Raw genomic sequence first — 20,023 nt, forward strand, 5'->3', positions numbered from 1 at the left:
GTCTTAGACCCGCCTTTTCCGTCTTCTCCATACATCTATTGGGTTATCTTGGTGAGTTCCGCCTGCCGTCTCTCCAATGGCGGTCCGTCATTTCTTCAGACTTTCCGGTTTGGCAGTTGGCAGAAGTGAAAGCTGGTAGTGGCACGGAGAGCTGAAGTGAATATTGTATTCTACAATCCGGCAACTGACAGGTAATATATATTGAACGGCAACTATTAATATAATAATTAAACACGGAGTTATCTCTTGTTAGGGATGTAGAAGTACATATTAAGTGATAAAGTAGAGTTAGCGACTGGCAGGACTACTAATTCGTTTGGTGTTTACTCGACCCGTATGCGTTGATGCAACGATATCACTTACTACTTTGTTTTTTTATTCCAGTCGCAGGATATTGTGTTATGTTTGTTTGGTTGCGGTAAGTTGACGAGGAATTCTCTGAGGTTTATTTTTGAAGACCGTATCCTGTCTGATTCCTAAATGCTGTGCTGATTTTCCCATTCCTAATCACACAGACGACGCGGTCTGTTTTTTTGAGTTTCGCTTGTCTTGAAACTGAAGAAATGGTTATTGAGAAATAAATCTTAATACCGAAGGCTATTTTGCTGACGTGATGTTGGCAGTGTATTCATTGTTCAGTACTTAGTAAATACGGGCGGCGTAATGTGAAAACATTTTAGTGAACCCTCTGTTTTGTGCACTGTTCCAAAACGGATTGAAACTAAGTAACCAAAGCAACGAAGAGAAACACACTTTGCAGGCTGAATTGCTGAAAATCAGTTAAGGCAGTTTGAACACCACTGGGATGCAAATCAGACTTCCATTGCAGAGCAGTTTGATCCTAACCTTGCTTTACTGTGGGTTTAATAAGACTCACCTGAGCTTGTTACCTGTAAACTGTGGATAATCAAGCTTGTAGTAAAACCTGGAATGGGTGAAACTGCTACCCAGCAGGAGTCTTCTTTCCATCCCTGCTCCATGAAAACTACAGTGGTCAATGAAAACAGATACGATTGTGACAAACACTCCTGGTTTATATTGAATATTATTAGGAGGGCACGTTTGGATATCATCCCTATTGAATCCGGTATACTGGAAGTGATGTTGGGACAAGAAACGCAATGTGTAATTCTGTTTGAATGGCAGTTTCAGTAGTGTCCCTAGATTCCATGTTTATCTGCAGTTTCATATTTATATGTGTTATCATTTATGCTTTATTTTGAGCCTGGTCGTCAATATTTCCTAGTCAGGTGCACATATTTGTAAAGTCTAAGGCATGACGTCTTTTATCTCTTAACATTCAACTAACTACTTAATACAAAGTTTAATCAAACTGCACATACACAGTGACTGGTAGCAAAGCGTATTCGATTGTAATGGCTTTAGTTCCCCTAGTCTGCTACATCAGTTTTTCAGATGTCAGCTGGCATCAAGGGCACAACACTTGTCTGGCAGGCACAATTCTGCCCTTGGGCACAGCACAGCTGGTTTAGATCTATAACAACCTGTAGAGCTGATTGTTCCATACTGACACTGTTTCTTTTTCTCCAGTTCTAATTATGAAAAACCAGGACTCCGAGAGCAAGGACCAGCAGTGTGCTGAGAACACAGTCCAGGCCAGTGGTGGTGCAGCCCAGGAACCCGCTGTGGATCCTGAGATGGCATCAAACCATGAGGTTCAGACCAGCCCCGGCCAGCCTGATACCACACCGCCAGAGAACCACCCAGCCAAGAGTCCAACTCCGGACACTGAAACTAAAAATGGGGGTAAGCAGGGATGCACTGATAATCACAATTTGAGACCACTCAACACCTCAGTGTATGCATATACATGTTCAGTAAGCGTTTTGACTTCACAGTGTAATGCAAAATTAATTTCTAGCAGAATGTATTGCCTATGAAATACATGCAAGTAAAATATTTTGTGTTCAGTTTTAAGCTTAAGTATATTTTCAAGCAAGCAGAAACCCCGATTTACAGTGATTTAATAATGAAAACAATTGGTATCGACATTATCGATATGGCATGTTGGAAATTGTAATTGGTGCATCCCTAAAAATAAGTGATAATTTAGAGTTGAATAATAGTGTAAATATGAATTAAAGTGTTGTATGTTTCCCTCTCCTGCTTTGCAGTGCACCTGTGGTTGTGTCGCTAATAAAATAGTATTTTGCTCTTATTTCTCTTTCCCTGAAGCTGTGGAAGGCCTGTGTCCTCCCGTTGGCAGCGATATGGCCGAGGAGCTGAGCAGGAAACTGGAGGACATTCTAAACACCTACTGCCTGGAGGGCGAGGACGGGGCGCAGAAGGGAGGTGCAGAGTCCCCCCAGAACGGGCTGCCGTGTGTGGAGGTGAACGGAATAGTCCACAGAGAGGAGACCAAGGCTGAGGTGGTGTTCGTAGAGGAGCCCAAGATAAACGGCAGCACTGGGGAGAAGGAGCAGAAAAAGCCGCAAGAGAAGAAAAAAGCCAAAGGACTTGGTGAGCTGTGTTCTTATTCTTACTAAACTCTGTCACTGTTCAAAATATTTAAGAAAAGTTATGTGATAGTTCTAAAGCTCGTAGTGAAACCAGGAGTGGATTAAACTGCTATGCAATGGGAGTCTTATTTCCATCCCTGCGCTCAAATTCCAATCTGTTCTCTGCTCTACAGCATGGTATTTGGAATATAAAATGTTCTTTAATTACTTTAATTATATTATAGTATTTATTATACTGTAATATTTTCTTTGTTACATTTTAGGAAAGGAGATTACACTGTTAATGCAAACTCTGAATACTCTGAGCACTCCAGAAGAGAAGCTTGCTGCACTTTGCAAGAAATATGCTGAACTGGTGAGTCGAGCATCTATAACAACTGCTTTTATAATCTGTAAATTCTGTATATTTGTCAGAATATAGACCTTCACATGTTTACAAGCTTTCTATACTTTGACACGCTACTGAAAGCAATGAAATTGCTGAGCTTTGAAATTCAGAGCGACCTCTCTCAACTTGAAAGCCTTTTACAGTGCCTTGCGAAAGTATTCGGCCCCCTCGAACTTTGCGACCTTTTGCCACATTTCAGGCTTCAAACATAAAGATATGAAACTGTAATTTTTTGTGAAGAATCAACAACAAGTGGGACACAATCATGAAGTGGAACGAAATTTATTGGATATTTCAAACTTTTTTAACAAATAAAAAACTGAAAAATTGGGCGTGCAAAATTATTCAGCCCCCTTAAGTTAATACTTTGTAGCGCCACCTTTTGCTGCGATTACAGCTGTAAGTCGCTTGGGGTATGTCTCTATCAGTTTTGCACATCGAGAGACTGAAATTTTTGCCCATTCCTCCTTGCAAAACAGCTCGAGCTCAGTGAGGTTGGATGGAGAGCATTTGTGAACAGCAGTTTTTAGTTCTTTCCACAGATTCTCGATTGGATTCAGGTCTGGACTTTGACTTGGCCATTCTAACACCTGGATATGTTTATTTGTGAACCATTCCATTGTAGATTTTGCTTTATGTTTTGGATCATTGTCTTGTTGGAAGACAAATCTCCGTCCCAGTCTCAGGTCTTTTGCAGACTCCATCAGGTTTTCTTCCAGAATGGTCCTGTATTTGGCTCCATCCATCTTCCCATCAATTTTAACCATCTTCCCTGTCCCTGCTGAAGAAAAGCAGGCCCAAACCATGATGCTGCCACCACCATGTTTGACAGTGGGGATGGTGTGTTCAGGGTGATGAGCTGTGTTGCTTTTACGCCAAACATAGCGTTTTGCATTGTTGCCAAAAAGTTCGATTTTGGTTTCATCTGACCAGAGCACCTTCTTCCACATGTTTGGTGTGTCTCCCAGGTGGCTTGTGGCAAACTGTAAACAACACTTTTTATGGATATCTTTAAGAAATGGCTTTCTTCTTGCCACTCTTCCATAAAGGCCAGATTTGTGCAGTATACGACTGATTGTTGTCCTATGGACAGAGTCTCCCACCTCAGCTGTAGATCTCTGCAGTTCATCCAGAGTGATCATGGGCCTCTTGGCTGCATCTCTGATCAGTCTTCTCCTTGTATGAGCTGAAAGTTTAGAGGGACGGCCAGGTCTTGGTAGATTTGCAGTGGTCTGATACTCCTTCCATTTCAATATTATCGCTTGCACAGTGCTCCTTGGGATGTTTAAAGCTTGGGAAATCTTTTTGTATCCAAATCCGGCTTTAAACTTCTCCACAACAGTATCTCGGACCTGCCTGGTGTGTTCCTTGTTCTTCATGATGCTCTCTGCGCTTTAAACGGACCTCTGAGACTATCACAGTGCAGGTGCATTTATACGGAGAATTGATTACACACAGGTGGATTCTATTTATCATCATTAGTCATTTAGGTCAACATTGGATCATTCAGAGATCCTCACTGAACTTCTGGAGAGAGTTTGCTGCACTGAAAGTAAAGGGGCTGAATAATTTTGCACGCCCAATTTTTCAGTTTTTTATTTGTTAAAAAAGTTTGAAATATCCAATAAATTTCGTTCCACTTCATGATTGTGTCCCACTTGTTGTTGATTCTTCACAAAAAATTACAGTTTCATATCTTTATGTTTGAAGCCTGAAATGTGGCAAAAGGTCACAAAGTTCGAGGGGGCCGAATACTTTCGCAAGGCACTGTAACTGTATTAATTCCATTTTAAAATAGAAATACCCTCTAGGTTTGAGCAGAAACGTAATCTTTTTTCATCTAAGTAATACATGAAATAACTTCATATTGCAAGTAAATGCAATGGCCATTCTGGCAGTTTTAATAGCTACATTGTCATTACGCTGTAATAGTGATCTAAGATTGCCTGGAAAATACAGCGCTCTTGACTTGAGTCGCATAGTAAAATTAGATTAATCAGCCTGGTTAAGTATACAAGATTGGGCAAGCTAGACCTGCAGTAAAACTAAATTGACTGTACTTTGGCTGATCGCAGTGTGTATTTTATTGCAGGGTGGTAAGACCATTGCCGACAGTCTGAACATCGTACAGTTCTCCCTCTTTGTAATAAACAGCCCTTTATATCGTGGAACAGGTTATGAGTACAGTGTTTTAAAGGGGGAGCACTGTGATTAGATGCTGGTATGGGAGACCTCACAGCCCAGTGTAAATGTCTTCTTTTTTGTCTTGCAGTTGGAAGAACACAGGAATTCCCAGAAGCAGATGAGGCTCCTGCAGAAGAAGCAGAACCAGCTGATCCAAGAGAAGGATAACCTGCGGAATGAGCACAGCAAAGCCATCCTCGCCCGCAGCAAGCTGGAAGGCCTGTGCAGGGAGCTGCAGAGACACAACCGCACGCTGAAGGTGAGTGCACAGCGGCAGCTTCGCAAACCTTCAGATACTGAAGAGAAACTGATAGAGTGCTCTGGATGGATTCATTAGGTGGGCACCTGACCCACTCCTCGTCATTTTAAAACATGCCCTGGCACCATTTCTGTCTTGGCTCCAGGCTTTTTGGGAGCTCCATGCTTTGTTTTTGTTTTTAAAGTCACAACAACACTATGATCTCCATATATCCGATTCATCTTTACAGTGATTCATTGGTCACTTGGGGCCATTTCTGTCTGAATAAATCTGGTCAAGTATGATATGCTAAGCTAAAGTTTGCAGTTTGCTGCAAGGCGTTTTTTGTTTTAATCTAATGTCTTTTGGTTTAACCCCCTCCCATGCTTCTGATATTGTGCATTTTAAGTCTTTACCCCCCCCTCTTCCCACACTACAGGAGGAAGGTGTGCAGCGCACCCGTGAGGAAGAGGAGAAGCGGAAGGAAGTGACCTCGCATTTCCAGGTGACCCTGAACGACATCCAGGTGCAGATGGAGCAGCACAACAAGCACAACGGCAAGCTGCGGCAGGAGAACGTGGAGCTGGCAGAGAAGCTCAAGAAACTCATCGAGCAGTACGAGCTCCGAGAGGAGGTGAGGGGACACCGCACCCCAGCCTCCCCCAGACCTCCTCTGCAGAGCTGGGGGAGGGGCAGGAAACCATTGCGTTTACTTGTGTGAACAGCAGGAACAAGTTACCCCTTGTTTCCCTGGATCCTTCAGTGGTTTTACTAGGATATAGCTCTGTTCGTAGTAATCTTTCTGACCAGAAGTTCCAGCGCTACACTTATCGCTTAACGGGATCGTCACTGCCACAACACATGTTATCTATTGATAGCGAGCCTGGTATTCCGATTCAGCACATTTCGTGAGCAGCATGATTGCATGACTTTGACAGTAAATTCTATATATTGGCTCCGACATCACTGGTTTTACTTGCTGCATTTCGTTAACGCCACCTGCCCACTTCTTTTGCAGCACATCGATAAGGTGTTCAAGCACAAGGACCTGCAGCAGCAGTTGGTAGATGCTAAACTGCAGCAAGCTCAGGAGCTGCTGAAGGAGTCCGAGGACGGGCATCAGCGAGAGAAAGACTTTGTAAGTATTTGCTGTGGAGAGAAGCTTTGCCATGCTGAGATCAGTTAGGTTCCCGTTATTCATCTGGGGAGGGGATGTTTTGAATGTCCTTTTTAGGAAGGTTTCCGTGTGTCAGGAAAATACTGCTGATGTTTCCACTTGTTAAATAAGTATCAGAAGTTAATACTTTGTGTGTGGGGTGTTGCTTTTTGTTATGAGAGGCGAGAGGACCACACAGCTGTTAAAACTGAAAAATGATTTCTGTAACAGTGAGACGCCCTACATATGACTATCTTAATATACAGTCGTGTGCAAATTTATTAGAACACTCCATTGCTTCTGTTTTGATTTGCTGTGCTTATCAAATCAAACCATTGTTACTGAAAACCTTAGAAAATTGTCAATAGGCGAATGTATAGATTGTCTAATTTAAGTGATGGCTTTAATAGGCCACACATGCAATTTTAAAATAGTAAGAGAAAAGGAACACAGCCATGAATGGTTAAAATGCACGAGGCTTTTTAGTTGTTTAATGCCAATTAAAGCACAAAGGGATCAAGTTTGCACACTACTGTAAGTCACAAACAGAATGTGCTCAGGAACTACTATTAAGCAAAGTGTTGTGTGTTCCCTGCACAGGATGACATCAATACACAGGATAAGATGAACTGGAATTGTGACAGATCCTTCATGCCGATTGGTTGATTTCCAGCATAGCGTTCTAATTGATGTGCATGTCTTGTCCTTTTCGCCTGCAGTTACTGAAGGAAGCAGTGGACTCACAGAGGATGTGTGAACTGATGAAGCAACAGGAGGTCCACCTCAAGCAACAGGTATTGAACAAGTGAAGTCTGTGTGAAGCAAATCCAAAAAAGCATTTCTGTTTATTTTATGTCTTCTTGGAATCAGTAGTATGGGTAAGCAGTCTGACATTTATATTTCTTTCTGCCTGTCTCTCTCTCTCTCTCTAGCTCTCTTTGTATACAGAAAAGTTTGAAGAATTCCAAACTACGCTGTCTAAAAGCAATGAGGTGTTTACAACGTTTAAGCAAGAGATGGAAAAGGTAGGCTGCTAATATTTAACAAACAGTATCTCTTATTTTTATAATTATCAAGCCTCAAACTCATTATCTTCTCCTGATTTTTTGTTTTTAGATGACAAAAAAAATTAAAAAACTGGAGAAGGAGACCACCATGTATCGCTCCAGATGGGAGAGCAGCAACAAGGCCCTCCTGGACATGGCAGAAGAGGTAAATCTTTCCATTGTTCTTTTGGGCATCTCGGTCTTGGTGAAATGTTGCATGTGTTTGCAGATGAAGACAGAACTTAGAGCTGAAAGTAAGCTTGTTATAAATCCGTGCATTTTATTTTATCATGAGTGAAATTGAAAATAGCTGAAAACAAGACATTTTGGACATGCAATAAATACATTTAATTATTTTTTAATTGCTTTTATATGGGAAATGTCATCCTCGTAGAAGGTCATCATGCATATGCATCTTCCATACGTCCCCATATAAAGACGAAAAACCTTTTTCTGTTGCCATGCATGAACGGTTTCAATCGCCATGAGTGACAGCAATTTATTTCCTTTTCCTTTTTAAAGAAAACTCTTTGCGACAGAGAATTCGAGGGCCTTCAGGTGAAGATTCTGAGGCTGGAGAAGCTGTGTCGGGCGCTGCAGATCGAACGCAACGAGCTGAGTAAAAAAGTACAGAGTCTGAGCACACAGGCGGGCCTGCAGGGCGGCGCTCTAGCTACACACGAGGCAGAGACCTGCCCGGGGGACGGCTGCTGTGAACCCCCAGAGAACCCCCAAGACCAAGAGACTTCCACCCACTCCGAGACCACGGAGCTTCCCTGCCTCCAGACCTGCAGCTGCACAAGAGAGCAGAGTGAAGAGCCCGAGGAGAGAGCGGGGGACCTGCACACAGAGGAGTAGCCCTGCATGTTTACCATGTGGGGACCCATCACTGTGTTACATGCCTGGTACAGTGTGATGTCATTTATCATGGGGGGGGGGGTGGAAACTAAATCTGACAAGTGATTTAAGATGGACTCAGTAGTTTTCCACAAAAGCACCTTTTTTTTTTTTTTTTTTTTTTTGACCACATTCCCCAGTTTCTTGTAAGCAGGTGCAACAATTTCACAATGAAATTCTCCAATCCTTTTTATAACTAATAAAAAAGTTGACTGTATTATTATTATTATTATTATTATTATTATTATTATTATTATTATTATTCTTATTCTAGATATAATTAGCCTATCTAATATCATTCTAGAAATGACCATTAGCCTGGCTTCCAGCCCTGGGGTTCAGAACTATTGGCATCTAGGTATATTACTGTATTTAAAGTATAAAGTGCAAGGAATCTGTGCAGTCTGCTCCCTGGTAATGTTCTCTGGTTTGCTTCTGTAGCAGCACAGATAACTAACTGGTGAACCATTACCTAAGGGTTCTGGTTAGCACCATAATGATTTTAAGACTGTTTGCTGTATTAACCCTCAGGTTTAGTATGGACCTCTATGCTCAGGTTTGTTACACTGGTTGTATACCTACAGTAATAAATACATACCAAACACTGATCATTCTAAAACCAGAGACTGGGTGACAGGAGAGAACTAATTATAAACCTGCTTCTTGTTCATTCCAGCTACACGTCTTAAGGTTTGTTCTTTTGTTTTTGGCTGTACCTTTAGTCAACAGTATCTTTTGAAGCATCCTTAATATTTTTTTTTTAATGCTTGTTTCTTATAATTTCGAGCACTTGTATCCAGATTTCCAAATCAAAAACAAACAACAAAAAGTTCCAGGTTATATGTGTGTCGGCTATTAAAAATGTATATCATCACTGTACCAGACTTTTTATTTTCCAATATCATTGATCATCTTTCACAATAAGAGCTCGGGCTATTTCAAGAAGGTTCAACAACCCATTTATTATTATTATTATTATTATTATTATTATTATTATTATTATTATTATTATTATTTATTGATAATTTGAAGTACAAGCTAAACAAAAACCAGAAAGCAAAATGCTACCGAGTGAAATGCATTTCTGATCACTGTTGGTGAGTTTTATTCTTGAAATGTCAGTCTAACTTCAAGTAAAGAAATGACGGTGACCTACCTGTAGTTTTACTTGTTAGTGTTTGTGTGTTCAGCATATCATGTCTTGGTTCATTTTAGGCTCTTGAAATATAATAATCATTTTGGTGATTTAATTCCATTGCATACTTGGACATTATGGTAATCATTGCTACACTAGTGAGATACTCCACTCGTAACTCACAACTAATTTTGTAGATGCTCACTGTTGCATAAAACGTCTTAAGCACCTAATATAAGCATATCCCTTAAGGCTCTTCTAAGGTATTAATTTCAGTGCTTTTTAAGGTGGATTTCTGAAACCCCTTGAATCTAAAACCACAGGAAATTAAACGTCCAGTATCGATTTTAATGATCTAGGGAGGCTAATCTAAACACCTGTCACCCCCCCGAGTTTCTTGACGTACTTGGATAAATAACTGCACTTTCTTGGAAGAGGGTGTTTGTCCCTCGAGTTGTTAACTATTTGATAATGTGTAACACTACTAAAATGGGCATTCACTTTCCATCCGGAAAGGGCTTGTGTTGTAACGAGGGCTGTGACGATAGAGTTTTTGAGGGGACTCTTCAGTGTTTTGCATGGTTATTGTGTGTGTGTTTGTTTGGTATTTAAAGAAAAACAAAAGGGCAGGATGTATCAAAATATTGGTTCAGCTGTTCAGTTGTATGTATTCAAATGTATCCTTACTCTGTGCATCTAAGCCTGTGAAGAGCCAGGTATTGCATCTCCCTCTGTGAAGCATGAGATGATAAGGTTAATGAAAGGTTAATCTGTACTGTAACACCCTCAATTCAGTTGTAAGACTGTCTTAGTAATCGGCACACCTCTTACGATGGAATGGATTTCTTTTGCTGTGCTTTTTGCTCACTATCTTTTACATTTTTGACTACTGGTATATTTTTATATACTGCTTTTTTTCTTAATTTAAAGTAAGTGCACATTCAGTTTACAAGAATAAAACCATGTAATATTATTATTTATATAATCGGGTACCAAAGAATGCATTCCACACTGACTTCTTTTTTTTTTTTGTATGTTTTCCTTTAGTCGTCATTTTTATCTCTGTATACGTTTATTTAGCATTTCAACATTTAAAAATAAATCTAAAACATATTGCAGCTTTCCAGTCTCCGGTTTGTTCCCATATCTTGGTGTCTCCTCTGGGACTAAATATTTGTGATTGTGGTGGGGGAACCAGGTGTTCTATAATTTTAGAATTTTTTTATTGTTGTTTTAAAGAATTACTAAGAAAAAGCCTTTACAGTGTGAAGGTTTAGACCTTGGTCACGTCTCTGTTGGTGTCCTAGACACACACACACACACACAAATGTTTTCACTCAAAGATCTTTGACCACTCAAGACCAGAATTTGTTTCCAGCACTTTGAAGACTCTGGTTAGAATGTAGGAAAGAAAAACAAGACTGAACATGAGTTGTGCTTTCATTGACTGACGCCTTTTAGGTAAAAAGATTTGAATGAAAGTGGTTGCCAATCACCAGTGGCAGCAGGTTGAGAGTTTTAAAGGCCAGTAAAGACCCGCTCCAGCCTATAGAAGAGACCCCCTTATTAACATCACTAAAAACAACCAAAACACAGGAAAGGGGGCTGAGGAAAGAGAAGGCTGTTAAGGCCGCTGTTACAGTCAAAGAGCAGGACAGGACAGGTCCGCTATCCCTGACCCCTCTTATTATCAATAATAATAATAATAATAACCGCGGGAGTATTGTTATAACAACATCTTATGAGGAAGTACCGTTACTGATACAGTCTGCTGGTTTAAGACCAGTGACACAGCCAAATACTTTGAGTAACGGGAAACCCTGCCAGATTCTGAAAGGTAATGCCAGAAATGCAAGAAGAGCGAGCTTTGTGTTTGCAATAAAATAGCATCCTGTCATCAAATGATCCCAGAGCAGACTTTGCATGTGAATTACAGCTCCTCCAGTGACTAATGCATTGATTGTTATGTTGACTTGCTGGATGGATCACAGCTGCTTGTATACCGATGCCTAATTATCAGCAGATTCCCATAACTCATGTATTAATGAGACTTTCCACACCTGCATTGCAAGCTCAGTATGTCTGCATGCCCTGAGCCTCTTCACCTAGCTGGTATGGGGAGCTCATATCAGAGAGAGGAAGGACAGCACAGCATTGTACAAAGGTGTTGTATTAGTTAGGTGCCACTGTTGGGAATCAAATAGTCTATTTGTATGTATGTATTTATTTATTAGCTTTGATTAGTTGTGTCCTTATTTTGACACAGGTGAGTTTATTCCACCTTCAAATCTCTATCTATCTAGCTATTTATATAATTTTCAATTACTCATTTATAGATAAGTAATTATTTTGTTTGCATTTATTATTTGTTGTTGTGTTATAATAACAATGGTGTATTATTATTATTATTAGTAGTAGTAGTAGTCGTAGTAGTAGTAGTATTTGTGTAAAATTACTTTGTGTTATCACCATAATAAGACATGTGAAGGCAAGTCCAGCGGCTCTGAAAATTGCATTTTTGTGTGCGTATGCGCCACATCATCTTAGAAATGGGGAGCCTTCCCCTTTAAATGGAAAGGAGCCCATTGATTGAAAGTGATAAACAGCCGGGGCGAGATGGTGGAGGCGATGTTTTGTTACTATGATAACAACATTAGTCGGTTTCTGAAGATCACATCTGATCGGGGTTTTGCAAACTCTAAATAAAACATCCAGCAGCGGAAGAGTGTTGCATTGTACATCGGATTCCGTTTTGGTGATACAGTTTGTCGAAAAGAAATACTACTACATTGTTCTGTTGACATTTTTCTTGCAGCTCGGTTCTTGCACACAAATCTTTTTTTTTTCTTCTTTTTTTGCACGGTAAGACGTGAAGTGTTGTTTGCTGTTTTATTGATAAGCATTTTAACGCACGATGGTTCAGATATACATGCATTCAAATACTGTATTGCTTTTAGTATGTCTCTGTTTTTAAAGCGTGTGGAAAGAAAGAAACGCTATATAAGGATTGCATTGTAGAAGTGATTGATGCAAATGGCCCAGCGCTTGGGTGCTGAGGCGTTGTGTTCAGAGCGGTGATTCGGATGTACTGTTTTGAGCGGAGGAGTCAGATGGCAGTTCCAACTTTGGTCTGTTTTCGAAGATTTCAATAATTTAGTTTATTATATCAACTAAATCATTTGCTTGTGTAATTTTAATGTAAATAGTATTTAAAACAAAGTTCCCGTGATGGAATGGAATGTTGTATAGTGTTTTATTTTGTATTTATTTATTTTTCTTGATGACACACAACAAAACTTATGATAAATAATAGAAGTTGTTACTGATCCGTCACACCGTGCAGTTATGTGATGATTCTGAACAATCCATGCAATACCGCGCGTATAGCGTTTCAGTTATTTTTTATTGTCAAGGTTGTGTAATGCATGTACTGCAGAAACAATGGATTTATTTTTTCTCCAAAGTTTGACTAATGCACTGATACATTATTACTGGTGTTGAAAAAACAAAACAAAACAGTAGAGACAGGCACAGCACGCCTGTACTGTACCTTTAAATGCTGAGACGGGCAGAGGGCAAGATGATAGCATTACTACACCCATGGGATTGTTATTTTTAGCAGCTGAAGGTCTGCAGTGTTAAGAAGGCTTAAACTGCGGCGCAGATGCTAAAGTATTGGCAGATGGGAGACCAATTGCTGCCTTTGCCACTGGGTGGCACTGTTTGCTATGCCCGAAGTCCCATTAAACTACGACAGAGACAACATGGAAGTGTGTTTCAGAACAGTATGTTGCCTTATTCCTGTGTTTTTCTACCCCATTGTGAAGAAATGGAGGACAAGAAGAAGAAGAGGAGCCCAAAGGTGTGTCTCGCCCAGCTGGCCCCCCCGGTGAACCCCCGCAAGCTCTCCGTGCCGGCCAGCAAGAGCACCACCTTCTCCCTGGGGCTGCCCCAGCCCCCCTCCCCTAAACCCAGGACCAGGTTCAAGAGGTCAGTACAGATTCACCATAATCTGCTCAAACGGCCGTTCCAACTCCAATGAGCTTCAAATAAAATATTAGCACAATCTCATTTACAGTACGGTACTGATGCATTCGCCTTTAATAGCTACCCAGGGTTTGCTGTAACATTCAGGGCTCCCATTGCATAGCTGTTTGATCCATTCCTGGTTTTACTAAGAGTTTAATAAGGCACACCTGAGCTTGTACCCTTTACAAGCTTGTAGTAAAACCTGGAATGGGTGAAACTGCTGTGCAATAGGAGTCTTATTTCCATCTCTGTACGTGATTTCAAAAGTCGGGTAGGGTAAGGAGGAGATTTTGTTATAGATAGTTTTTAAACAGTTTGTTTGAATAAAGAAATTCATTTTAAGCGTCGTACAGGATGCTTCCTTGATTGCATTAAAAGCCGGAGCTGCTTTCATGTTCTTTTTATGACGCATGGTTTTGTTTTGTTTTTTCTTTCGAGGTCCCACAAAGAGAAGGAGCGAGCCCCCCAGCCCGCAGGCCCCAGCAAGGTGAACCAGTCCTCCCCCCTGCAACACTCCTTCCTGACGGACGTCTCCGATGTGCGGGAGATGGAGGGGGGGCTCCTCAGCCTGCTCAACGACTTCCACTCCGGCAAACTGCAGGCCTTCGGTAAGGTTGAGATTCAGGACTACACTGCTATTGTTAAGGGAATCCTACTATAGCCAGGGCAGGTTGAGCTGAGCAACTGTCAGAGCCGTGGAGCAGGGAGAAGTGAGGCTTCCTGTAATACTGCTGAGGGGCTCCTATCATCAAGGCACAGGCAGGTTGAGCCACGCAGCACGTCTTTGTTAAGATTGCTAAGGGACTCCTCATCACCACCAAGCAGGGTACAGCTTCCTGTAATACTGCCAAGGGGCTCCGACTGTTGCCATGGCAACTTGGGTGATGCTGCAGGTCTTTGAGACTGCTAAGGGATGCTATAGAGCTCTGAAGCAATCGGGACAAAAGGACGTGGGGGGTGAGTTACAAAACGTAATGCTGATTGAATTCAGCAATCTCGCTAATATAAGGGATTGGGGACAGACGGGTACTATGACAAGGGAAACTCATGAAACTCTGCCTTTAATATCAAGACATTTGGGGCAACAAATGAAAGACGAATGATTTAGTTTTTTTACCGAAAAAAATGTAAAAACCAAAGGACTCGTATTATTTTAATAATATCACTGGTTTTGTGCCACAAGCGTGGAGGCTGTGAGAGGGGCTTGTTAAGCACAGTTTTTGTGTGTGTCTCAGGGAAGGTGTGCTCGTTTGAGCAGCTGGAGCACGTGAGGGAGATGCAGGAGAAGCTGGCCCGCCTGCACTTCAGCATGGATAGCCACGTGGAGGAGCTCTCTGAGGACCAGAAGAAATCCGCCTCGGATCACAACCTGGAGCACCTGCTGTGCAACGTAGGTCCATTGCCAGCCTTGCTGCTGCAGCGTGCAATACTAGGATAGGGACGCTGGGGTGGCATGTACTGCATGGCACTGAAACAGCAAGCAGTTGTCATTTTAATAGATTCTTTACATTTCCTTTGAGGCTGGTTACCTACTTTTTGCATGATTTTGACAGTGCTTGGCTGAGCTATTAAAGGCTGCAGCGTGGGGACTCTGTTTTGATGAAGCTCAGCATGCTACATACTTATTCATAGCTGTACTTTTTAAAAATAGAATTAGAATCACAGCAGGCCTTTTGATTGCACGTAGGTCAAGATTGCAAAATGAATGGTGTGTTTTTTTTTTCACAGCTGGAAGAACTCAGCAGCTCAATGTATCCTTTTGAAAGCTTTTAAAATGATTATTCATTCACGTGTTTGTTGTGTGGAGTGCAGTTCAGGGCCAGAGAGACATTAAATCATAGCATTTACTATAACATGTGTTCAGTTGAATTCAGACAATGTAGTATCCTAGAATACTACTGTTTGCACTGCAGTATACTAGAGGAAACTAGAGTGTTTTGGACAGCACTAAAGTATTTTAATTTACAGTGCCCTGTTTCTGCATTTCACCTCCTTGTTTTAATACTCTGCAATGCATAATGTAACGGCAGTAACGATGACACCAACACTGGCATTTCCCGGGACTTCATGTTTTCTCTTGTGTATTAGGAGGTTTCCTTAACGTTAATTATTATTGCAGACAGAAGCTACACTTAGCAGAAAACCAAGAACTGGCCAAGCCTTCTGCATCATAAAGCTAAAAGAGGTCCTGATGAAGCAGGTCCTGGACTGAGCCTCAATGCAAAGCTGATTCAGAGCCACGGAAACGCCGAGCGGTGTGTTCAGTACACTGAAGAAAAGTGACAAATACGCTCTAGTCACGGCCCCACACAACTCCCGCTCAGTTTTACACTAATAGATATTTCCTTGGTGTCTGTTTGCTATATTCGTCCTTAGTTTAGCCTTCTGTACTAAATTTAAAAAAAGACCAGTTGGCAGCCCAGTTTGTTTACATTCCCCTAAATGTTGCTGTAGGGGCACAAGCAACACCCACCCTCCCCCTGCCCCCCCCCCATTCATTTGTATTCCTTCACTTCTTCCATAGAAAGACTTGAAATGTATTTCACAAGCACAACTTCCCAGTCGTACAGTAGTTCAGAAATACCACGTTTACGAAGATCAGATTGCATTGGAACTGTGTTAAAACAAAATGAATAAATCGAGAATTCGAATTAACTGAGCTTTTATTTGAAAATGCACTGCAGATTATTGACAACTTAAGTGCCAGTCGTTGAGGGTTCAATTGCAGTATTTAGTTTTGCTATCAAACTTTTAAGCCATTGATTTTAATATAAGCCGATGCATAGTTAGTGTCTGTTTACAGTGTCTTCAAAGTAAAAAAAATAAAATAAAAACTATAATGTTTTATTAATTCAATATGTATTACAAATAACAGTGAATCCATCAAACATACAGTAATACAGGCAAAAACATGATCTGGGATTCAAGCCATCGCACATGTTAAATGCAAATGCTGTTGGAATAGAATTTTGTATTGTTTTGCAAAACACTGATCAAAGTTCACGTTGCATAGCATTAACTTTGTATCGCGCTGTGGGATACCATGGCGTGAAGGACGCTATGTACATATAAATATGTATTGTATTGTATTGTATTGTATTGTTGAGTGTCGTGCTGTAGCAGATGTTGGTGGGTCACAAAAGGGATGAGGCGGTTGGTATAGGATTTATAACACTGACTGAACAGGTGACAGCAAAACTGTGAATTCCTTTCCAATCCTGAACACTAAATGACTTTGAACTGGACTAGATGTTTAAGTATTACTGGACTGCTTCCTCGTAGCTGTAAGAACTGCATGTATGTATGTACTGTATGTCATGATAACAAACGTTGTACTTTTTTTTTGTTTAATAAAGGGATTTTGTATTATTTTAACGCTTTTAAGATAAAGTAAAAATAAAAAACTGGACTACACTGTTAACTGTCTTGTGTTTTTCTCTTTTGATCTGAATGCTCTCATTGTACAATGTATTTCTACAGAATTATGAAATTAATCCGGGGGGGGCATAGAATTGATAAAGGGTCATTGAGATTTGTACATGCCAAAAAAAAAAAGGCCATTATGTTTTACTTATGCACGTGTTTTAAAAATAAAGATGTGTGTATTGAGTTTGCACATAAACTCCAAAAAATGTTCATTAAACGATGCTGCTCGTGTCCACACGAGGGCAGAGTGGAGCTGCAGTGCGCTTTCAGAAACGTATAGAAGAACGGAAACCACTGCACAGCGTTTGCAACGGCGATATAGTAAAATGAATTATTTTGATGCATTCGCGTTCCAGTAACCACAAGGGTGGAAAGGATTATTTCTCTGTTAAACGTCTTTTTTTATTAGCTAGCGTCCTTGCAGCCGGAAGTTTGGGTCTTGTTTCTAAGGAAGTAGCATGTTTTTGACTTCCTGCAAAGACTTTGAAATGAAGAGGCAGGAGTTGGAGAACAGAATCGTCATTTTACAGGTTGGTTTGGGGACTTTATATATATATATATATATAAAAAAAAATATAAAATCACTCATGTTTTTGGCATAACTTAAATGAATTATCCTGGCTTCTTAATTAACAAATGGGAGCCGTTGTGCGTTTGTAATTTGTTGGTGATCCAGATTGCAGAATAGTCGTGTTCACGTAGTGTTTTTCTTTTTGAAATGGGTCGTCCGTGCTTTCTTTGCCAGTTTGACTGTACGTGTACATGCAGATCTCCAGATTGTATAAGCAATGTAACTCCGCTGTACTGTCTGATCCAGGCTCGTGTTAGAGGTTACCTTGTCAGAAAGAAGTTATCAAGTTTGCGTGAGGAATATGAAAACATTGTGAGAGAAATAGAGGGAGACTTGGCCCTGCTAGAGTGGTGCGGAGAGACGATACAGAGACCTGTATTTGTGAACAAGGTAAGTTTACCCCGATATATGTTTAAATGTGTAATACAATATTTCTCATAAATGGTAAATATGTTAGAGAAAAGTCTATAACGCACCTTATTTTTGCCTTTTTTTTATTACAAGTAAACTTTTTTGATTTGCAGAAAAGGGCAGTGTCACAAGCCACCAGCTGTACAGCTGCGGAGGAGCCTGCAGAAGACCACAGCAGTGCTGCTCGCACTAACAAAACAACATGCAGGACTTCAGAAATGTTACAGCCCGAAAGAGACACCGACGGAGCGACGCTCTTTGCTGTCGAACAGCATCCCCGTGAAGAGAGAGCGGTTCCTGAGCTCCTCAGTGAGGGAGCACGGCACGTACCGGAGTCTGCCTCTGCGAGTGTGTCTGAGCTTTCAGGTTCAGCAGAGGAGGAGGAGAGAGACTTGAGGAGTTGCACTGATTTGACGTCTGTGTGGAATAGCACAACTCAGGACTCCGGCTCCAGTGTTATCCACAAGGGTAAGAGACCTTGGAGCGAATAGATGATCACATTAATAATCCAGCTCACAAGCTCTATGGTATTGTAATGAGGCATTAGGGCTAATAGCAGGTATATTATATTTTGCATGGAGAGACTAAGGAGCCGCCTTCTTAATCCATTAACCTCCAACTATTTTGACAGTCAGCACATTAACCAAACAACAATCACAGACACAACTGCATTACACCAATCACCTGCACGCTGGTAACATCATATGCATTTCTTTAATAAACCCCAGTGTATTGTTCGGCTCAGACTCTCTCTGCAGAACACAGAGCAAGGAAATGCCAAAGTCCAAAGAAGGCCTGCGGCTGTACAGAAGTAACCTGGCTATGGAGCTACTGTGGCTGCAGCAGGCAATCGCAAGTCGAAAAAAAGTAAGTAAGTAAGCAAGCGACTGTAGAGTCTGTTTGACGGCTCTTGAATCCAAAACCAGACGTTGCTGACGATGCGTTTCAACAATTGATTATCAGAGACAAGCTGCATCCGCCTGTAACATTGCACTGAAACACTATGCAAACTATTTGAGTGAAACGTCAATCAGTAGTATTTTTTTCTTTTTTTAAAACGATTCCAATTTCATGTGCCACATATATTTTGGCTAGAGTACTGTAATCATAACTGATTTGAGTTTGTTGGTATAATGAAACAGACTCTGACAGCATAAGAAACACGATTCCTGTGTGAAATGTTCTTTAAAATGTGAAACCCCTGCCCCGTTGAGTCCTGTCTGCTTCCACTTCTGGGTTCTTAACACAATTTGCATCGGCTACAAAAAAGGAGTTGAATAATCTAGCTTGATTATTTCATTGTCTTGTGTGTCTTTTCAGTATTTGTCCCTGAAGCAAACCCTGGGAACTCCAGAGCGATAGAGGGGTGTTGTACATGTGTGGGTGTTTCAATTGCCCCCTCTCAGATACATCCTACTCTGCAAAGGACTGCTGACAGTGTGTCAGTGTGGTTTCCAGACACTGCAAGACGTTTGGAATTGCGATTTCTGGAGCTTTCCAAGCCATTATTTAACTATGGTTGCCGAAGCAAGATGTTACAGCCTTGACCTTTTGGAAACGGTCAACATGGGAGCTCTAGTTCAAACACTCAAGCTGTCTCGTACCCTTCAAGTTGGTTACGCCCCGCTCTCCTAGTCTAGCTGTGTTGTGTCTCTGAACAATATGTGAAAACAACACACAAATTAACAGTAAGATGTGTATAAAACCTTAATGATGTCATTGTTACTTAACTTTCTGGTGTCTGTTTGTATAGTGTATGCAATCCTAGCACATCATATTTTACACAAATATAGTGTCACCCGCTGTATTTTGATATATGTTATGTCTACCATTAATGTTTTTGTAAGAAATGACAAATAAATCTCAGTGTATATTTTTCCAAAATGTGCTGGTGTTGTTTTCTTAAGGTTGTGGTTCTATGCATTTAAATAAGAGTGATGTATGACTCGCCACTGTTTCTTTTTTACTTGGTTTGCTGAGACTGATTGATATTCTAGAACAAAAATGGCAGTGAAACTTTGCATATGCTTACTCTTAATTCTAAAGTCAAGACTAAAAAGAC

At 40.8% G+C, this 20,023-nt stretch overlaps 3 protein-coding genes across 8 annotated transcripts; all 3 read left to right on the forward strand.

The window, feature by feature from the left end:
* The first annotated feature begins 39 nt into the window (after positions 1-39).
* Positions 40-9,544, forward strand: LOC117412972 (alpha-taxilin-like). Its single transcript, XM_034021640.3, has 11 exons — positions 40-191; positions 1,552-1,767; positions 2,197-2,481; positions 2,744-2,835; positions 5,141-5,311; positions 5,730-5,924; positions 6,309-6,428; positions 7,166-7,240; positions 7,379-7,471; positions 7,563-7,658; positions 8,015-9,544. Exons 2-11 carry the CDS (start codon positions 1,560-1,562, stop codon positions 8,348-8,350), a joined length of 1,671 nt encoding a protein of 556 aa, XP_033877531.2. The 5' UTR covers positions 40-191; positions 1,552-1,559; the 3' UTR covers positions 8,351-9,544.
* Positions 9,545-11,573: 2,029 nt separating this feature from the next.
* LOC117413101 (coiled-coil domain-containing protein 28B-like) lies at positions 11,574-16,974 on the forward strand. 5 transcript variants are annotated; one of them, XR_009308273.1, is made up of 7 exons: positions 12,072-12,386; positions 13,352-13,514; positions 13,992-14,161; positions 14,789-14,943; positions 15,282-15,304; positions 15,673-16,706; positions 16,740-16,974. XR_009308273.1 is itself a non-coding variant. In XM_058997387.1 (6 exons), the coding sequence occupies exons 2-6, from the start codon at positions 13,354-13,356 to the stop codon at positions 15,725-15,727; spliced, it is 564 nt and encodes a 187-aa protein (XP_058853370.1). In that variant the 5' UTR covers positions 11,574-11,688; positions 13,352-13,353; the 3' UTR covers positions 15,728-16,974. The 5 variants fall into 5 exon arrangements, 4 of the variants coding, with proteins under 4 accessions (XP_058853370.1, XP_058853369.1, XP_058853368.1 ...); XM_058997387.1 differs by lacking the exon at positions 12,072-12,386 and adding an exon at positions 11,574-11,688 and having other exon boundaries at positions 15,673-16,974; XM_058997386.1 differs by lacking the exon at positions 12,072-12,386 and adding an exon at positions 11,612-11,790 and having other exon boundaries at positions 15,673-16,974.
* A 236-nt stretch (positions 16,975-17,210) lies between these two features.
* Positions 17,211-19,845, forward strand: LOC117414255 (IQ domain-containing protein C-like). 2 transcript variants are annotated; one of them, XM_058997390.1, is made up of 5 exons: positions 17,211-17,509; positions 17,797-17,940; positions 18,075-18,429; positions 18,707-18,828; positions 19,282-19,845. In XM_058997390.1, exons 1-5 carry the CDS (start codon positions 17,438-17,440, stop codon positions 19,321-19,323), a joined length of 735 nt encoding a protein of 244 aa, XP_058853373.1. In that variant the 5' UTR covers positions 17,211-17,437; the 3' UTR covers positions 19,324-19,845. The 2 variants fall into 2 exon arrangements, with proteins under 2 accessions (XP_058853373.1, XP_058853372.1); XM_058997389.1 differs by lacking the exon at positions 18,707-18,828.
* The last annotated feature ends 178 nt before the right edge of the window (positions 19,846-20,023 follow it).

This window comes from Acipenser ruthenus, chromosome 23, assembly GCF_902713425.1.
Source record: "Acipenser ruthenus chromosome 23, fAciRut3.2 maternal haplotype, whole genome shotgun sequence".
NCBI classification, from domain to species: Eukaryota; Metazoa; Chordata; class Actinopteri; order Acipenseriformes; family Acipenseridae; genus Acipenser; species Acipenser ruthenus.

Excerpts from the sequence above, each read along its gene's own strand:
- LOC117413101 (XM_058997387.1), top strand. The coding sequence starts at position 13,354 with ATGGAGGACAAGAAGAAGAAGAGGAGCCCAAAGGTGTGTCTCGCCCAG. Across the intron at positions 14,944-15,281 it reads TGGAGCACCTGCTGTGCAAC|CTGGAAGAACTCAGCAGCTC; the intron begins GTAGGTCCATTG and ends TTTTTTTCACAG. Across the intron at positions 15,305-15,672 it reads GAAGAACTCAGCAGCTCAAT|ACAGAAGCTACACTTAGCAG; the intron begins GTATCCTTTTGA and ends TTATTATTGCAG.
- LOC117414255 (XM_058997389.1), top strand. The coding sequence starts at position 17,438 with ATGTTTTTGACTTCCTGCAAAGACTTTGAAATGAAGAGGCAGGAGTTG. Across the intron at positions 17,510-17,796 it reads ACAGAATCGTCATTTTACAG|GCTCGTGTTAGAGGTTACCT; the intron begins GTTGGTTTGGGG and ends TGTCTGATCCAG. Across the intron at positions 17,941-18,074 it reads GACCTGTATTTGTGAACAAG|AAAAGGGCAGTGTCACAAGC; the intron begins GTAAGTTTACCC and ends TTTGATTTGCAG.
- LOC117412972 (XM_034021640.3), top strand. The coding sequence starts at position 1,560 with ATGAAAAACCAGGACTCCGAGAGCAAGGACCAGCAGTGTGCTGAGAAC. Across the intron at positions 1,768-2,196 it reads CACTGAAACTAAAAATGGGG|CTGTGGAAGGCCTGTGTCCT; the intron begins GTAAGCAGGGAT and ends CTTTCCCTGAAG. Across the intron at positions 5,312-5,729 it reads GACACAACCGCACGCTGAAG|GAGGAAGGTGTGCAGCGCAC; the intron begins GTGAGTGCACAG and ends CCCACACTACAG.